The sequence below is a fragment of the Pholcus phalangioides genome, unplaced genomic scaffold (assembly GCF_987345545.1).
Source record: "Pholcus phalangioides strain wild (caught in Gottingen) unplaced genomic scaffold, Ppha-v1.0 ptg000022l_1, whole genome shotgun sequence".
Lineage (NCBI taxonomy): Eukaryota > Metazoa > Arthropoda > Arachnida > Araneae > Pholcidae > Pholcus > Pholcus phalangioides.
Window position 1 is genome coordinate 11,880,981 of NW_028301615.1, and position 20,660 is coordinate 11,901,640.

The window sequence follows — 20,660 nt, forward strand, 5'->3', positions numbered from 1 at the left end:
ATATATCCGCAAAGGTCAAGCTGAAACATCAACATACCTAACAAGGAAATAATGATTTGTCGGAGCTTCTGGAAATCTCGTTTGGATCTCGAAATTTCTTCTCTACATTTTTAAAAACTCATCGCCATTCTGAGTTTTAAAAAAAAAATGTGTTTATGAACTTCGATCATCCGATAATCAAATCCGTCGTGTTTGCATCATTGGAATCTCGCGAAATATAAATTCATAATTCTTGTACAGAAAAAAAAAAACCGTCTCGTAAAAGATGGTGAAAATGAAATGTTCTTTTAAGAAAGATTCTCTTTTGAGCTTAAGCTTCACAAATTCGATATCACTAAAGGGGAACAACGAACTCGGGAAAAATACGAAATTCTTAATGCATTAAGAATTTCGTAATGCATTTCAACACATTATGGGTGCCGTCTTCAGAGGATAAATAAAACCACTATCACGCTGACCGGTGATCCCACTAGATTGGTTGCCAAATTTTAACTCCCGATTGCTCAGCGGAAAAAAAAAAATGTCTATCCAAGTCAAATCAAGAATGAGGCTAAGCGCCTGCATGCAAGCACCGTTCTGATTGGCTGTTTGCGAAATGGAGCTATTTGAGATTTGTCAATTCGAATTTTCCATCAATTCCGCTCGTAATAAACCTATTCCAATATGAGACGGTTGCGTGAGTTACACTTTAAGACGGACATGCATTTTATAGTACACGAAGGGACGCACTTTATTTACACAATATATTATGTACAGGACGAGAAAACGAACTGACAATGAGTGATAACTACAATAATCACACGATGGCGCTTCGAGCGCGTACATCAATAACCGCTCTGAGGGTGCGGCTTTCTCTTCCCACACGTGTCAGCGGCGATGCCACAAACCTAAGCCATGTCGCCGAGATTTATTATCGTTTAGTAATGTGTTCTTTGATTTATTACCATTTTGCAAGCAACCAATCAGAACGCTGCATTAGACTCATATGCAGACGCCGATCTGCATTTTGGACACGACGTTTCACTTGGACAGATGTATTTTTTCTGCTGAGCAACCGGAAGCTAAGATTCGGCAACCAATCCAAATGGGATCCCTCAATCAGCGTGATAGTGGGTTATATTTATCCTCTGAAAACGGCACCCACAGTGTGTCGAAATGCATAAGGAATTCCGTATTTTTCCGCATATTTGCTCTTCTTTTCTGTTGAAATCAGGCAAAAGAATATTTTACTCTTCCAAATTCGATTTCGTTGCCCATAAAATTCATAAAAATCAAATTGTGTGTCTGTACTCTGCTAAATTGTTTATTAACTTCTAACCAAAATTGTTCAAATCAAAGGGGAAAAAAGGATAAAATTAATCTCGTAAACGATGCCAAGAGTCAATCAGAACAGATTTCCGCGAATATACTGCACTTTATTTATGATAAAGAAGAATCAAGAAGAGAATAGCGCGCGTTTCATTGCATGTGCAATTGGATTACACAAACGCTTAAGAATTTCTGGTCTTTTTTCTTGATTTGTTACATTTTCTTTTTTCACCCACACGAACGCGTTTTAACTTGTGGCTTTGCAGAGATTTCGTCAGGAAAAAAAAAAAGAACTCTTTCTGCCCTAAATATCGCCTCACAAGAACTTGAGTGATTTCTTTCTGAAATCCAACAGAGCATGCACGGGAACGTTTCCTTCAAATATTTGAAGGTCTCGCGAGCCACAAATATTTCATTTACGGCACATTCCTTAGCGATATCGGCATCTATAACATCTCTCTCTGCGCGTGGCTTTTTTTTTTCTTGGAAAGTATAACTTCTTTTTTGATCTGGCGTGTTTTTTGTTTTTTTTTTCTGGAGTGTCTGGACTAACGCATGCCAAGTCAAAAATCAAGTTGCAAACTCTTTGTTGGCTCTCCTTTAAAACGAATTAAGGACCTGTCCAATCGAGAACCTGCAATTAATTAGGGGCCGTTCAAGTATTACGTAAGCAAATTTTTAGCCATTTTTGACCCCCCCCCCTTGTCATCAAAAGTCAGCAAATCGGAAACGCCCTTTCCCCCCCTTCCCCCATCGATGATGACGTAATACTTGAACGGCTCCTTATGAACAAAATCTCAACGATAAAATTAATAAAAATGTGTTTCATTAACTGTATCATTGAGATTTTGTTCATAATTAATTACAGGTTCTCGATTTTGGATTTAGGTAGAGACTTGGCAGCTGACAATCCAGTTCGAGTCTAATGTATTTTGTCATCGTGATTCTATAGCACGCCATTGTCTCTCTCGTGATTCTATAGCCAGTTGGGAAGAAACTGTTTACAAATGGGTAAATATGGTTTTCAAATGCACTGAAATACTCTCAGCCGACTTTATTTCTTCACCAGAACAACAGAAACATCATTTTAACTAGCAATGCTTCTTCCTGGGGAAGGAGGGTCACGGGTAGGTACAATAGAATATACAGTCGGCGCTCGTTACAACTAATGTCCGTTATAACGACCAGTACGACCCAAACATTTTCCTATTTCCACCATGACATTTTTTACCAATATAATAACCGGTAAATGTCATTCAATCCATTACAACGACCGCACTCGACTCCCTCCTTCAATTTTTGTTGTATCGGAAGTCGATATAACGACCTCCTAATATAACGTCCATTTTCCGTAGAACGAAGGGGGGGTCGTTATAACGAGCGCCGACTGTATTTAAATTTTTTGTGGCCAGTCACTGTACATGTACTTATTCAGTGTTTTATTTAAATTTATGTTTAACGTTTAAAATCAAAATTTTCTTTCACTGCACTGCGATTATTTTTATGGTCCAACACGGCCATCACGACTCGGACCGTGCGACTTGCGCATCCGCACGATTCACTACTCACTGTAGGAGGGCACCAAATCAGAGTTTAAAGGGCAAAAAAAATCTTTATCGACCAAAGAAAATGTAGGGGGGGGAGGGTTGTAAAAAATAGGTTCCACACGGGTGGAGATTTTTTTTTTTCTCGAGCCACCCCTTGCCATCAGCCAGGGTCTATAATTGAGTGGGTTAAAGAGTTAAAGTGTCAGAGTGGTGTAAGTCGATTAATCCTCACTTAGAAGAAAAAGAGGGTTTTACTACAATTGTTTTCATAGAGGCCCATGTTAAAAATTTCGTGATTTCACAATCTAAGTGGTGAACTATCGAAACTGAGATGGTTCATTTTCTCTTTCAAAATTTTAGTACTTCTAGATTGCATTTCTGGACTTGAGTCAGAATTGTTAAAAGTGTGACAAACTCGGACTTTAAGCCCCTAAATTAGTAAAAAAAATTACCGAAGGCAAAACAAATCCTTCCATGAAGGAACTAGAATTCGAACCTAGTTCTGCTCTATCGGAAATCAATACTGCAGTCACGCGGCATGCATATAATTTTTGCATTACACAACTTTACCGTTCTAATTGCTTCACTTCATCTGTGTACTACTACGAATTCAACAAAATTTACTTCTGAACCATGACTCGCTGCCACTTTTCTTACAATTTTCAGAATTTTCCTTTCCTACTCAATTGGGTACGTCACCGCTTAAAACCTATTTTGCTGTAGGGAATTATTTAAACGAAAAAAAAACGAATTTTTTCAAGAAAATTTCAGGAGGATAATTTTATTATTTCGCTTAAATCCACAGAGAATATTATCTGTGATGATAAATTTTAAAATATTTGACATTTTGCACTAGGTAAATTCCGCAATGAAATGAATAAATTTGGCAAAAAAAAATCATTTTAAACCCTCGAGGTTTAAACACGAGGACCAACCAAATGTCTGAAACAGTTCACAAATCACCAGCTTCTAGAAATACGGGTCTAATCAGTAGTTCTGCAATTACTTCTTCCAGTAATTCTGTAACTATTTTGTCATAAATTATTAATTACCATCAATCATGAAATTATTTTCAATAATTCTCAAATTATACTTTCATTAAAGTGTTTTTTAGTACTTTTGTAAATTCTGTGATTATATATCCTTTTTGTAGGTCGAATTTGGCCTCTAAATATATAGCCCGTAAGAAATCATAGGCCTCAAAAACTGTTTTGGCTCAGGCAGGGTCCCTCCCTTCCCCCCCCCCCCGAATTCATTACAGCCCTTTCAACGAATCACATGTACAGCATCACTATTGAATATGGAAAGTATCTCACAGTTCAGTGTCTAAACACAGCAACAGTAGTTGATTAATTTAGATTTCAATGGCCGAAGCTCTCTTCAACTTCTTTTTTGTAATTCAATTCTTTTGTCTATGTAAAGTAGCTATTTTATAAAAAACTTTCCTGACACAGGGGTACAACAAAAAACGACGACTTGACCCCAACAAAAATTGCTACCGCAGGGAGTCCCCCATCGAGGGGTTAGCGCACCAACCTCTCGATGAGTATGAAAAACAAGCCTGCCGTTCGGAATCGGCAATAAATTGTAGGTCCCGGTCTAATTAGCCCTCGTGTGCAGAAAATGACCGTGGTGCGACAAAAATGATCTAGTGATCAAATGACATTTTATAAAAATGATCGGGGGACACAGCAAAAAGCTAAGAGGGCCATGGGTTGAAGACCCTTGGTCTAATCTTTTCTTTAAACCAATGTGATTACCATAAAAACGTATTTATAACGAGCATATGTAGGGATGCGTAGGTGGATACAGAGGGGTCGATAGAGGCGATCGCTGCCCGCCCCATTCAGTAAAACTTTTTGATTACTGACGTTTGTGGAAGGGTGGATGTGGACCTTTGTCCAAATTCGGCATCCAAAAGATATGTGCATAATTTCAGAATTTACAAAAATACTAAAAAACACCCTAATGAAAGAAATAAGTTTAAAATTATTGAAAAAAAATTTCATAAATTGATGAAAATTTATAATTTATGAAAAAATAGTTACAGAACTAATGATAGAAATAATTTTAGAATTATCAAGAGTAATTTCGGAATTTTTAAGAATAATTTCGGAATTTTTAAGAATAATTTCGGAATTTTTAAGAATAATTTCGGAATTTTTAAGAATAATTTCGGAATTTTTAAGAATAATTTCGGAATTTTTAAGAATAATTTCAGGAATTGTGTAAAAAGTCAGTATACTTTCCAACTTAGTCTTTAAGATTAATTACAATACAGTCCACACCACCTAATGTGATCACATTGGGACGTAGTTTTTGATAATTATCGAATAAGTACGATAAAGTCTTGTTTGCAAGCACGGTGACCATACATCCCATTTGGTCGAATGAGATGGGTGTAAACGAGTATTGATGGAACGAAACAACTTTTTTCCCCCACATAATTGGTTGCAAAATATCTAATCGTTCCATTTTGTTTTCCCACATTCAAAAATATACCTTTTTTTTTTTCCTTCGAGCTGAAATTCTGCATTTTTGTTATTCAGCCATGGTGAGACGTTAGACTGGACCAGTCTAATTTATGTTACGAATAACGATATTTTTTAAAAGTACAATACGTTTCATAGATCTCTTAAAATAGTCTGTCGGAAAAAGAAATGTGAATTTAGACTCCTGAGACTGATCAAGAACTGGAGGAAAATGCAAAACGCATTTGTCTGCACTACAGGAAGGCCTAAAGAACGGAAATGTTTGTCAACAAGGGAGGAGGAGAAAGAATACCTTCCAGCCTCCTACATAGTCTTGCAGTCTGATAATGGCAACTTTATGGGAAAAAAAATTAAGTTTGTTTAAACCTTCGCCATGGTTAAAATGCGCAAAAAAAACAAAAAAAAAAACTTACGCCGGAAAAAAATTTGCCAACAATATTCGAAGTCTCGATAACTGCAAACGAATTTTTTCTCATGTAATAATATTGGTCCGTTCCTTGCAAAAGTGACAACAATATCCGAATGATAGCATAATCTGTGACTGTAATAAGTGACATCGACTGTATTTGACTATTTTGACCGAAGGAAAATATATCTCGTAGAATTTTTCAGACAACTACTCCGCTTTTACTTTTTACCATGAACCAAAAAATTCTCCCCCCCCCCCCCTCCCCTTTAAATTCGAATTGTCCAAAACTCAATTCAATTCAAATTCGATTAAAAAAATAATTTGAACATAAAATTGCGCAAAGAAAACTCAATGAGAGATTCATAAAAACTCTAATCAAGTTAGCCAAGCTCCTGTGTATGTTCTAATTGTATGTTTGTAATTTTTTTTAGGTGTGGGAGAGTATTCCGAATTGAATCACTAATTTTACATTTATTTCGAAAATATTTGCGCCACTTCGTCTAAGAAAAGCTTACCTTAATGAATTTGATGAGAGCCCAATTCGGATTCATCATGTCCATCTTGTCGGACAGTTTGTCTTTGGCGACCATGGCCAATTCCTTGTACTCTTTTTTTTTTTTTTTCCTCCGATATCGGCAGAAATGTTTCCCGAGAAAGGCGAAAACGCGTCGACTTCTTTTTTAAGGATCACTAAACAAATGTTTGGAACGCAGAGCGCGTAAAAATATTTATAAGCGTAAATGCGCGCGCGGACGTTCTTGTTGTGAATGGCGCCGTGAGATGGCCAATGGCAAAGTGCAAGCCTTTCGTTACGTCACGGGCGCCGCTCCGTAATAAGCTGTCTGTCTCCGAGGCCACGGAAAAGAAATAAAAATAAATAAATGGACTTAGGGGGGAAAGGAAACATCACGTGGACAGAGATGACCAGGCAATAAATTAATCCACTGAAGGATTGAGATGTTATCCAAAGATTTACAGAAAAAAGAGGGAAAAAAACATAACTTTCACTACTAATGACAGATTTTTAAGCTCCAATAAATCATAGGTATAATAGCAATCGTGTGTAAGAAGTATTTTCAGTTATACATCATCACGTGTTATTTTATTTATTCATTTTTATGGCCTTTTTTTTTGTGCAAACTATTTTCCATTATTGTGTTGCGGCAAAGAAATAATAACGAAAAAAAATTAATGTCTTCATAAAATATAAGAGGGAAGATGAAATTGTGTGTGTTCTCAAAATCTGATATGATTACTTGGGTTCCAAGAATCAGTTAATTTTCGTTTACATGAGCAGTATATCACTTGATCGCGATAAGAAAAATATTAGTCTGTAATCCACTTCAAAAGGAAATATTTTCGGTTCCTTAATAAATCGTTACAATTTTTTGGCAAACTTACATACAGTAGGCAATGAGCCAGACTCACCAGTTCTCATCACCTAGAGTTCTTCCGATCAGCGGGAGAACAAAAGAAGGCCCAGGACTGACTTAACCTTCACTAACCTGGCACAGGATAAATCTTCCTATTAGCTTTCAAAAAAAAATTTAATTTGCAGAAATGAATTATAAAGCAGCTTAATGATATTTTTCTTCGCTATTTTAGTTTTTTACAAAAATATTTTAAATTCAATTTTCATCTCTTGGGGGTGCACGTGGCCTCCTGGGCCCCCGTCTCTCCTCCGTGCCCTTCTGGCGTACAGCCGAAGGCTACTTGATTGACACCAGTATCAGTCTAGGAGGCTTTGGCCAAGCTTACTTAATTTTGCTGACAAGCGGGAGAGGGTCACAGTTTTGCTTACTTTTGTTGACAATAGGGATTTGGAAGGGGAAGAGCCAAAAATGACCAAAATAATTCTGCTAACGAAAAAAAAACAACCCACGTGTTACAATTTGCATCGATTTTACAATATGCCTCGAATTTGCGTTTGTCTTCTCCAGAGATTTTTTCGAGCATATCCGCGACAAGAATCAATTTATGGCATGAATCCAAAAAAAAATTGGCTAAATTTACTTTTTGACGTTTCCCATTCCAGTATATGCTTTTACGTGTCGTCATATGTCAAAAGGGCGTCATTTGATGGTGCCTGGTAGAAGATATCCATAGCTAAAGTTTTGAAATCGATGCAGAAAAGGCAAAAAACCGTTTTTGCGGTTTTCGGGACCGAATTCCCTTTTTGCATGAAGCAATTTACTAATAAGTTGCATGCTGTGAATTGAATGTCCCCTTCCTCTCCCCCATACCCTAAAATTTCAGAAAATTTTTACCTTTGTTTCGAAAAAATCCCAAAACTAATCCTATCAAATTTTTAAAACTTCTGGATGAAATTGTATTATTGCACAAATATTTTTCGTGAAAATGGGCATCAACTTATTAGGATAAGTGTTTCACGTTTTTCCTTAGTTACGTACGAGATTTGTTCAAAAAGTATCCGTGCATAATTTTTCGTGCGTAAACCATAAAACTAGGGAGGCGTGATTTGGCTCACATATGTAGGCGATCCTAGTGCTCTTGGTTGATTTTTTTCCTTACTGCAGAAGCTGCTTGTTGGCTGCCCGCCGATAAGTGAGCGCCGTCGCATTTTCAGTTTTTGACAAAATGACAGGAAAACTTGAACTTGCTGCTTAAAATTTTGTGAGAAGCTTGGGGATTCGAGCGGAAACAATCGGCAAGATTCAACAGGCCCCCGGAGATGAAACAATGGACACCACACAAAGATGGCCGCATATCAGTGGAGAGAGAATATCATCATATATCGATTGCCGCTGTGGTGGTCAAGTGGTCATAGTGACGGACTCGCATCGCGAGGTTGCCACACTGGTGGTCGACTGAAGTTTCTGTGGTCCACAACTTCGAGGAACCAATGAGAGCCAATCTCTCCGTTAGAAAGTGTCGCCAGATAGAGCAACAGGCCTTCAGCAATACAAATCTTCGATCATTACACTTCACTCATAGTTCAAAAAATAGATTGCAAATGGCAGTACTATAACAACCATTACTTCACGTTATGTTCACACGTACACGCACATTCCAACGTGTACCAATTCGTTATTAGTTCCTCAGGGAATATGGACGAGGTGCATGTAGTTTCTAGTAGTAGTAGTAGTAGTGGGGAGTGAAGAACGTTCTGGTAGGTCCTCAACATCCAGAAATAAGATCTGATGATGCAGAATCGTCGAATCAAGATCAGAAAATTTGCAGACAAGGCGAGAATCAGCATTAGATTCGCTTATTCCTTTCTGACTGACGATTTGGGCTTCAGGCATATCTCGGCGAAGTTCACGCCAAAGCTGCTAGAAACAACGTTTGGAGATCGCGCACAAGACTTGCTAAAATACTCATCACACAGCACAACCATCACTAAGGAATACTACCAAATGGTTCTGCATCGCAATTGGCATCTCCATCACGATTAATGCAGTTGCGTTGTTCGGATTTTTCTGCCATTTTGTGAAAAACCGAAAACGTAACACGACGTTCACTTACACTCAACAACTCATCAGCGGTCTGCCGGTGACTGGCAGCTTCTGCAAACAAAAAAAATTCAAACGAGGATCGCCTACATACATGCTCCAAACTACATTACGTTCACACGTACACGCACATTCCAACATGTACCAATTCGTTATTAGTTCCTCAGGGAATATGGACGAGGTGCATGTAGGTTCTAGTAGTAGTAGTGCAGAGTGAAGAACGTTCTGGTAGGCCCTCGTTAAGGGTATACCTAACGTTAGGAAGAACGTTAGGTATACCCTAGCTTCATTGGTTTACTCACAGAAAATTATTTTCCACTAATTTTTGAACAAACTTCGTATATGTCAGAGGTCTTCAACCTTTTTCTAGGCTCGAGCATTGCTTTGTACCCGTCATCAAAAGAAGAACATCCTTGCGGCAAGTTTGACATACTAATAATGCGTGAAATCAATGATTTCAATCCTTCAATGCAATTCGTACAAGGTGTTTGCTTGGAGCGTTGATCAAGTGCTCGCTAGCACAGAATTGGGCACGAGCATCGAGCACTCTCCGTGCTCCAGTGATCACCGTGGTGCTCGCGAGCAATGGGCTGAAGATGCCTGTCGTATGTAAACTTAGAATCCGTCCATCCTAAAGCCGGGTATTCCTAGGAGTAGGATTTCTGCTCCGTGTACAGCGTGATGGAAGGGATTGATTAAAAATCTGAAATTCAGGATTTTTTACCAATCACCGTTTTCGCACCACACGCGGCGTGGAAAACCTAGTTTTAGGGAAAACCCGGGGCTTAAGGCAGGTTTTCCTAGGAGCAGGTTTCTACAGCGCGTGCAGCGTGAAAACGCTGATTGGTCAAAAAACCTGATTTTCAGGTTTTTAACCAATCAGCATTTTCACGCCGCACACGACGCAGAAATTCTACTCCTAGGAAAACTCGGCTTTACCGTTACGGGCGAGAGACATAAAACTACGCATATTTGTTAGTTGTGGAAAACGCATGGCATAGCTGCCAACTTTTGAAAATGAAAATTAGGGAGATTTTCGCGCGGAGCCGTATTTTATACTAAAACTACTCCCTAATAAATACAAAAGGGATTTTTCTCCACATAAAAGTTAGGGAATAAACTATAATAAACTATACTAAATAACATAGGGAATAAAATCCCTACGCAAAAAACGAGTGAAATTGGAGGCCAAAACTTTAATGGTGATCTAAAAAAAATATTGTGTTCAATCAGAAACGATGTGAACAAACATTCTGGGCGAATGACCCCAAAATCATCGGAAGATGAAGGGAAAAAAGCGTCAATTTTTGAAGAACATTGACTTTTTGTGACACTTGTTTGATGTTTTTTGATTTCACATGGGTGATGATGTCAGTCTTTCCACCATGTTTGTCCTTAACACAACTTGTACAAAAGAAAAAGTTGGCCTTTTTCTGGAACGCTTGATGAAAGGAAATTCATCGGGGAATAAGTATCTTTAAAATTAATTAAATAATTTTTTGCTTATCAGTATTCATGTTTTGTCATCGCACGTACGTAACTTCAACAAAAGAGGAAATTTTGATCACATGCGCGTCACTATAATCTTCAATTATTATCCAGGACTATTGGCTGCTAAGCTATTTCCCTGCACGATAAGACAAACAACTTCTCTTGTTACCATCAGAGGGTTTGTAAAACTTCCTTAAAAAAAGGAATTTCCCACTATTCATCCATTTACGACGTGTCGCGTCATTTCGAAAGTGGGAAAAAAGAGAGGCAAAAGACTTTTTGTCCCACAAGAAATTCCTTAGGGATTGTTTTCAGAAGCGGGGATTCTTTTAAAATGAAGTAGGGAATTTTTAGAAACCATCAGGGATTTTTCGTGATTTTCGTAAAAATTCCATGGATTAAAGAACTTTTCGAGAGGTCGAGAGATGAAGCTAAAATTCGGGAGACTTGGCAGCTATGTCATGCTGTGATACCCGGTTACACACATTGGATAACACACAGATTAATCTGAATGCAGATACTCATGTTTCTCTCTGCTTTCTGAAAACCAGAAAAGTAAGAGGAAACACTGCTCTAGAGCAGTCAAGCTTTGTCTTCCGTAGCTCCCTTGCCCAGTAGGCCGACTCCCCAAAATAGTCTAACAAAGAACCGTTTCATGGTATTGAATAGACATACATTAATAAGGACAGCTCACAGCGGTGCTCCTGACAATGGTTAGCGGTTCCTCAAGGAACCGCGATTCACACTTTGAGAACCACTGCCGTAGAGGATTCTCTGAAAATGGAGTGCGATTTAAGATCATTCGATCATATTTGTTGCATTTCACGGTCATTTTTAGGCACGTGAAAGATATCTAGACCCCGGAAATATTCTTCAAGACGTTTTCGAATGGGTATTCTATCATGAACCTAATCCAGACCTATTTCACCAGCAGAAGTAGGTCTGCTGACTACTCGGCTGTGTGACATACAATGGCAAGGGCGTAGCCAGAAATTTCGTTCGGGGGGGGGGCCACTTTCATTTCGGGGGGGGGACCAAAGTGACAGAACAATGGATTTGGCCATCTTTTTCCCTTTTTTTGGTCATTTTCTCACATTTCGGGGGAGGACCAGACCCCCAAGCCTTCCCCCCTCGCTACGCCCTTGCACAATAGCCCTTTCAGACCTGATGCGCACAAACTTGGGTGTTCCTTTTCTCGCTGTAAATGTTAATTTTTCAACCTCACGGAGTTCAGCCCTTACTTCAACGATAAAACCCCCACAATCCTTGAAGTCAAGACTGAACTCCCTGTATGAATGAAAGTATGTTTTTAACCAACGGTTCCCAAATGGTAAAGGGTTTGTAACAGGGGTTCACAACCTCTCTTGTTCGCGAATCAGGTATGCAGTATTTCTTCCGCTCGACGGCCAGAAAGTTACATACATAAGCTCCGTTCACATGGGAAATAGAAAGAGCGCGGTTAAAACGGGCTTCAAGGATTTTTTCTAAAACCCGTTCACATGGACAAGCATTTTCACCCCGCTTTACAGAAGTCGTCAGAAGTCACGTGGGTCGACAGGAAGTCTGTTAGCTAGGGTGACAATACGACCTTACACGACATTGGTTGTCATCGGCCACTTTACTTTCTTTTGACAACTTTCCCGGCTGTATTTGACAACTCTACTTAGTTTTAACTTTTTTTTTCTTTTTGTCTGCAATTGGGAACTTTATTTATCTTCGACAATTTTTTGGATGTTATTGGCAACGTCAGTTGATTTCGGCCCTTTTTTTTGCTGTAATTGTAAACTTTACTTGCTTTCGACAATTTCAATTACTTTTGACAACTCCGACTGTTACTGACAACTGTACTTGCTTTTGGCAATTTTTTGGCTGTAATTGGCAACTTTACATGCGTTTGACAGATTCGACTGTAATTGTAATTGACATCTCTCTACATTCATTTGACAAATTTTGACTGTAATTGTAATTGACATCTCTCTACATGCATTTGACAAATTTTGACTGTAATTGACAACTCTCTACTTGCCTGTAATTGACAACTCTTTACTTGCCTGTAATTGACAACTCTCTACTTGCCTGTGACAATTTTTTGGCGTTAACTGGCGATGTCCCATATGGATAACAATTTCCGGTATTTTTATAATAGGAAAAATTGTCATGCTAGGTATTTATCATGTTCTGTGTATTATAATTTTCTACCAGAACACCTTTCGTGGACCGCATGGAACCCCTTGGAGAACCGCATTTGGCCCAAAGGCAGGAGGTTGTGCACCCTTCCTACTGTATAAGGACTTGACCTTGTTTACACCCTGTACACATTGCATGGTGTGAAAGATTTATTCCGGTTATCATTTTAATATGAAAACTACCTTTAAAAGATCGCCCCTGAAAAAGTGGAATTTCTCGAAGAAACGAAACAGCAAAAACCGAACACGAAACCTGATCCAGACCACTCAAGGAGCGATTTGTCGCCCTCAGAACAGTATAAATCCGTGGCGGAATTTTATTTAACAAGAAAGAAACAAGGACTAAAAATCAATCAAAATGAAACAAAGTTAAAGAAACATTTGAGAACAATCAACAATAACTCGAAATTTTGTTTGCTCCGATTGGAAAATGTTTTTAGTTCAACCACGATCCCGACGACACCTTGATTTCCCGTCGAGCCGCCATCTTTTCAAGGTGAAATAATTATTCATTCGGATAGAAGACAGTCCTTGACATGCTATCCTTATTTAGTTTTTGTTTTTTTTAATGAAAAGTATTATGAGATTTCGAATTCCTTCGGCGAATTAAATTCGAATGGATGTCCTGTTTTTCGGATGACCGGTGCGAAAATAACGACCCAGACCTTATTTAAGTTATCTGCATTTCTTTCGTCTTTAGCGTAAAAATAATGGTTATTCTAAACCCGGAGGAGTCGAGTAGGCCTAATCAATGCAACTCATCCGCTTTACATTATATTTTTCGAAAAGAAGTAAAGGCGAAGATGTAAAAGTAAAAAAGGGGGAAGTGTAACATGCTCTTTAACTCCTGGACTGAACTTATGAGATGAGATATTTCATTTCTAAGAATAGCTACAACCAATTTCACCTAAAAAGTGATTCGATAACAATTCATTTGCTGCCTCTGTGCTGGTTAAAATGTTTGCTGCGCTTTACAAATACACAGTCGACACTCCACTAATTTCACTTTCGCTAAGTGCAGAACGGACCAACATCGTGAGAATAAATTCTTTATAGTTATCAGGACTTCGGTTTATGTTATCAGTTTTTTTCGTCGATTTTTTTTACACATTTTGAGGCTAAGGTTAGACCACTCTCATTTCTTTTTTATAAGTCATAGTTATCAATCTGCATGATTTATGTAGACGATGAGAAATAGTCAGTTAACTGGGAAAAATTTCCTTACTTTGGTTCACAATGTCATAAGGCGTGAAAAAAGTCCCTTTCTTCCGTTCTTGGTATACATTTCATTTTTGGTTTGATACATTAAGAAAAAATCACCAAAAAATGCATCATTTTTAAATACGTAGCTCGAAGAGATTCGTCCAGATATCTTAATTAATTTAATTCAATCTTCATTAATATTTTTCAAAACGATGCTTCGTTAATGATTTAAATACATCTTAACATATGTGCAGTGGATCCCGCTTTAACGTGTTTTTCAAAAACACCGTCATGGAAAAAACGTCATTAGCGGGAAAACGCATTAAACGAGCAAAAAATCTTCATGAATATCATGAAGAGTTGGGTCCACTAAAACAAGTCGTACTAAGCGGGATCCACTGTAATTGAAAAAGAGTGGATTCACATCTACAGACAATCACCGTGTCGTGTCAGACACAGCAAACATTCTTTAATATAAAACAACCAATGAAAGCATTCATATCTACCGTGTCGTAGCTGCGCAGGTGCAGTCAGACATTTTTATGTAAAAGAATGGTTACCGAGTCTGACACAACACGATGAGTGTCTGTAGATGTGAATCCACCAAAATGGTTATGATAATCATTCGCACTCAATGGAGCATTTGATGAAGCATCGAAATGTTTCGGGTTTTTTCTCCTTTATTTAAATAAAAGTGGATTTAAAACTTTTAATAGAATTTCTTTAAAAAAAATTTGTATGATCATGGTGATTTTATAGGAGCCATTCAAGTATTACGTCAGCATCGATAGGGAGGGAAAGGGTTTCGGGTTTGCTGACTTTTGATGACAAATGGAGGAGGGGGAGGTTTGAATGATGCTTACGTCATCAACCACCCTTTATAAAATTATGAAATATTCTTATATCTTACTCGGTGCTTCAAAAACAAGGAAAAACCTTCCGCTAGTTTGAGGGCACCTGAACTAGCATTATCCCTATTGATAAGTCCTCTACAGAACCACTTTAGTGATCTCTAAATGTTCCACGGATCCTTGAAGTGATCTGGAAATGTGTCTGGGCGTTAAAGTTTAAATTCGATGAATTTCTTGAAGATAAATTTTGAGTTCTTAGTCTTTGAATAGCATTGAAATATTAACAGATATCCATTATAATAACAAATACATGTATTTTCTTCCGAAATTTTCATTTTCGCTAAATATTTTATTTTTTTACATAAAAAAAAAGATCGTGATGAGGGAAAGCATAGGAAGCTCACGTCCACTCCTCCCTTCCTGCATACGTATTTGATCCCAATATGCATTAGGACGTAGGGAGCACAGCTGACGGGAAGTGGGTCAGAGTGTGCTGACTTTTGCTGATAGGAGGGCAAAAATGGCTAAGAATGGTTCTGCTGACGTAATACTTGAATGGCCCCCATAGACCATAGCCTATTATTAATTTAATTTTTTTAAATATCAATTTTTTTGAATTGTTGGCTGCGATACCCAAGATCGCTTCCAAGCGATTTCTTGAAAAAAAAAAAAAGAGATAACCCCAATACTTTTGTTTTTGGTCAGTTTCCTTCAACTGACTACATTCACAGTTTTTCGGCCGAAAGACATCCACCAGGGAATCTACGGTACGTACCGTACATTATAAAAAGTAACGTAGTTCGTAATACACATTAGACAGTTCCATTCTATGGAAGAGTGGATCAAGCTTTGCCCAAGAATATTAAGAAGTCACCAACGAATAACGCGTTTGCCTTATTCGTTGGTGACTTCTTAATAATTTCATTCTAATTCCCCAAAATTTCTGAATAATAAAAAATGTATTTTTTAGAATGAAAGGAGCAAAAAATCCTGTTTTAGAACAATTGAAGAAGAGGTTTAACATTTTAAAACCTGTTATGTGGGGAAGAAAAACGGAGTTGTCTCTTTTCCATACGTTTCGTTCGACCCAACGAGACGTATACGGTCATCGGACTTACAACCGGGATTTTTTTTTTTTTTTGGATATAATTATCAATTCAATGAATGTGAAACTGAGGCTATAGAATTTGTAAAAGAGAAAGAAATTATAAAAAATACTAATAAGAGCGATATATTGGAGCAAAATTAATGTGTTTCAAAATACAAAATTACAGTAGAACTTCCATTATAGCGCCAATCCTTCTTAGAGCCAAAAATTTTCTGTAAATGAATCTTCCATACATAGGCGGAGATAGACTTGGAGAAGTACAAATATTTGTAATCAAATTATTATACACACACAAAACCGAAACAAATGCATAAAGTTTAAACACAAAGAATATGCATACATTATTATACAGTCTCGAATCCAAATAAATAGATTGATGGATAAATACAAAGTTAGAAAAATAATGTTACCTGGGCGCATGGTCAGAGATGGGGAGCAAACGAAAACAGAAAGGGATGAGGGGGGGGGGCGTGAAAATTGTTGTTGCAAGAAAAATACAATTTTTGGTATGTCCTCGATAAATCGGAAGAAATTCAAACATATAGAAGGAGAGGAATTGTAAAAAATTAGATAAAAGTTTGATCGGGAATAGGTACGGCGAAGGTATTTAGAAATATGAGTATGTCTTTGAAGGGCAAAGAATACGCATTCCTTAAGCAGGTGATAAAGATCATTGTGGCTATTTAGTTAATTGCAAAACTGGCAAGGTTCATCAGGGTTAAATTTGTGTAATATACCTTTGTGTAAAGTATAAAAAGGATAAAGGCGAAGCCTGGCCATATTCCTACGAACCGCCAAGGGGAGATTGAAGAGAAGGTAAGATTGCAGGGACAGCGTAAATTCAAAATTATCGGCGAAATGAAATAATATTGAAGCGGTCAGTCGAGATCTGTCTTCTTGGAGGGAGATATCAGTATAGTTTTTAGCAATAGATGTTAAAACTACTGGAGTGAGGTAAAGAGGGAGTGTGCACCAGATATCAGATCGACCGTAGTTATTCAAAAGGGACTTGAGTGAATTTGCCCAGTTTTCCGAGTCTGTGCCGGCAGAGTTCGAGAAAACAAATTTTTGGTAGAAGGTTTTCATCTATTTTTAGAAGCCTAATCCAATACGTGATGAGTTGGTTAAATATTTGAGAAGCAATTGGGCAACGATCAAGCTCAAGTCTAATAAGATAACCAGGACAATATTTGCTTATATTTTATAAGTTCATAAATCTGTAAAAACTTATCAGTGGATAAATAATGTAATTTATTGCAAAGAAAAAAAAAATTCTAACAAATAGGAAACTTTATCCAACGGGGTGCAGGAAGGTGAATTGAATTGTGGTGGGGGGAATGGAAAAAAGATTAAGAACCCCACTGATACAGAACTTGGCAGGCAGGTACTTGGCTATGTGGGGGGGGGGGGGGGACATCGGACATAAATTTTTCCTGGGGCTGATGATTCTGTTAACCCTTTTAGACTCTGGTGCTACAAATGTGTGGGTTGCTTTTTCTCACTGAAGAATTATTTCTTCTGATCTCAGGGAGTTGAGCGCTGGCTTAAAGGATTCTGTAAGTTTCGAGTTAAAAATGTGGTGAACATAAACTTTGGGGACTTTCATAAGAGGGCAGCACTTGAAGTGGAACTTTCAGGGGTTTTTAAGATGGCTTCCAGGAGAAAGTGTCTCCGGGAAAAGTGTCATTTATCACATAAAATTTAAGAACAAAATTCTGGAAAAAAATTTTGTGTGAAGATGAATACACCCTGCATCATGAATTTAAAGTGCCACATAATATACGTGATCTAGTGTTCAAGTACACGTGTATAAAAGTATCGTGAAAAATCAAACACAAATTGCAGTTGGGAAGATGCGAAACTCTTCGAGTGGAGAAGAAAAACTAAAAATTATTTCTTAATTCATTTTTATTTTTCCAGCAGAACGCAAGTCTGCACATAAAAAGTAGCATGACACGGCACATATATATTTACAAACAAACAAGAACCTGTGATATACGCTGATTCAGGTAATTATGTATTCACCTTTGCTCGGTTGATTGGAGTTCCAAGCTGTTGCATGCGCGCGTTCGCGTTTGTTGTATGCAAATATATTTATTTATTTACCTTCTTCCTCTGCAGTACTTAACCAATGATATATTTTTGAAAGGGAGGAAAAATAAAACTGCATTTTTTTATAAGAAATTATCGTGCTAATTACTTCTCAACCGTCACAAATGGGAATCGCGGGTAATGTCTCAACACAACAGATCTAATTAATTTCGCTGTGTAGGTGCATTACGTAAGCGCTTCGAAGCGTTTAGGTCATAGTTTCCCAAACTTTTTTTGGTCCATCGCTTCAAAAAATATTTCTTCTAATCGCCCCCAACTTATAGAATTCTATAAGCCCAAAGCTTCTATCGCCTCCTGGACATTTCCATTAACCGCCCGGGGGGCGATATTGCCCACTTTGAGAAACGATGGTTTAGGTAATCCGAATTCAAGAATTTCTCACAAAATAACTTTTTACTTTTTTTATTTCTATTTTTCAGTTGCTTATTGCTTTGGCGTTCGGGCGACGTTCATGAAATCGTATGTTATGGTAGAAAATGAAATGGCAAAAATTAGCAAATATTGTGGAAATGTCTTGAAATACAGTCGGTGTCGACTGTATTTTAAGACATATTATAACCACGTATAATGTTATTATTTGGGTAGTTATTATATTTACAAGAAATGGAACAATATCATAACATGGGAATTAGGATAATGTTATCTTTTTTTCCGTCGAAAGTTTTTTTTTCTTTTTGAACATTCTGAAGCTAAAAGGTCAGGCTGCAATAGTCAAGGCAAATGAATGACGAATAAAACCCGCGTTGCTTCAGTTCTTGATTCAGTTTTTTCCAATTGACCATATTCACGTTTTTTTTCCTAAAAGACTTTCTGAGAGGATCTATGAAACGTATTGTGTACATTTAAAAGATATCGTAATTTGTGGTAACCATTAGACAGTTACATTCCAACGCCTCGCAATGGTTGAATAACAAAAATGCAGAATTATAACTTAAAGGGAAAACGGGGGTCCCGTGTTAGAACAGAATAAAACAAAATAGAAACAAACAAACATTTTACAACCAATTATGTGGAAAAGAAAACTAGAGTCGACTCGTTTTATCAATATCCGTTTACCATACAACCCGTTCGACAAAACGGAATGTATGGTCACCGTACGTGCAAAAGGGACTTTTCGGATTTTGTCATCATTCGGTTATTGCTATCAGAAAACTCAAGTCCCGGTGGGATCACATTGAGCGGTGTATCAGATAACCCAAGTGCTTCAGGCTGTCCCAAATAGTTTTTAAAGCACATACAACGTATCTTTGCAATACACTTTCAATTGCAAAAAGTTTTCAAATATGACGGGTAGTTACTTAAAATCTCAAAATTTGTTTTCATATACATGAAAAATAAAAAAATTAACTTTTTCATACAGTCGCAGTGTGCAATTATTGAAATGTTGATCTCGTGCTTCGAAAAGCCATTTTCAAAAATTTCATATTTTTAAATACGATATTTATCGAAATATTGAATACGGGGTTATCGAGAAGTTCCCCACTTCAGAGAGCTCTGAAGTGCGTTCTACTGATCCAAATGGATATTTCCCTGAATATTTCGGCGGACTCACTACGTTCAGCTGAGAAAAATATGGTTTTGATGATTATGATTTGAGCAGATTTTGTTCAAAATGAAGGGGTATATATTGAGCAGTGTCAGTGACACACATTAAATATTTAAATCTGTTAGCATTTCAATATTTATATGTGTGTACTTCAGCTCCACCTATCGAATGATTTTTGTAATATTTTTTAAATTTAATAAATCTTCAATTTATATTTCCAGTACAATTTTTGTCTCGTTTGGAGCAATAGAACGCGCTAAAGAACTCTCTGAAGTGGGAAACATTTCTCTCTAGCCCTACATATAAAATCACTGTTTTGGAAACTTATCACTGTGTTGGCAAGTATTCATTGGCTCAAAATTTTCCATTTTTAGGGACTCTACACAAATTGAATGAACTCAATCATTTCATTTTTTTTACTCACAAGAAATAGCAATGAAATTTTTGACAATTACAGAATTTTTACAACTTCGAATTTAACTCACGTTTCGCAATTTGTGAACCACACCCTTAGTCATGGGTGATATAAAAATATGCAATTATATAGAGCGTTTGCGTTTCATGTTAGACCATGCATTCTTTGATGACGATTGTTTGCATTGGTGTGTACTATCGCCTCTTAAAATTTTCCCCATCTTTTCTAAATCACCCTGCGTATATATATAGATTGAGAGAGGGTCGTGTACATTTAGTAAAATTTGGACGTTTACTAAACATGCTCAGGCAAACGCCGGATGAGCAAGAGTCCCGAACGCTAGACGTATCCACACACACCGTTTTCGTCCGGACGGAAAAATGTCCTCCGGTGGTTGTCTTTGTCAGTCATTCTTAGCCTTTGGGGCCATTCAAGTATTACGTAAGGAGATTTGCAGCCATTTTTGAAACTCCCCCCCCCCCTCTTGTCAGCAAAAGTCGGCAAAACACTGACCCCCCC

General features: G+C 37.6%; 1 protein-coding gene across 3 annotated transcripts in view; it reads right to left on the reverse strand.

The window, feature by feature from the left end:
- LOC149069469 (sodium- and chloride-dependent glycine transporter 1-like) overlaps window positions 1-20,660 on the reverse strand; it is a 64,876-nt gene that overhangs the window by 21,299 nt on the left and 22,917 nt on the right. The window contains exon 1 of one of the 3 annotated variants that reach the window (XM_089249208.1): window positions 6,272-6,525. The exons of the other annotated variants lie outside the window; for them this stretch is intronic. Coding sequence (XP_089105334.1) covers window positions 6,272-6,346 — 75 coding nt within the window. The 5' untranslated portion in view covers window positions 6,347-6,525. Of the gene's footprint in view, window positions 1-6,271; window positions 6,526-20,660 lie in introns of those variants that run through there. 3 annotated transcript variants of the gene reach the window in all.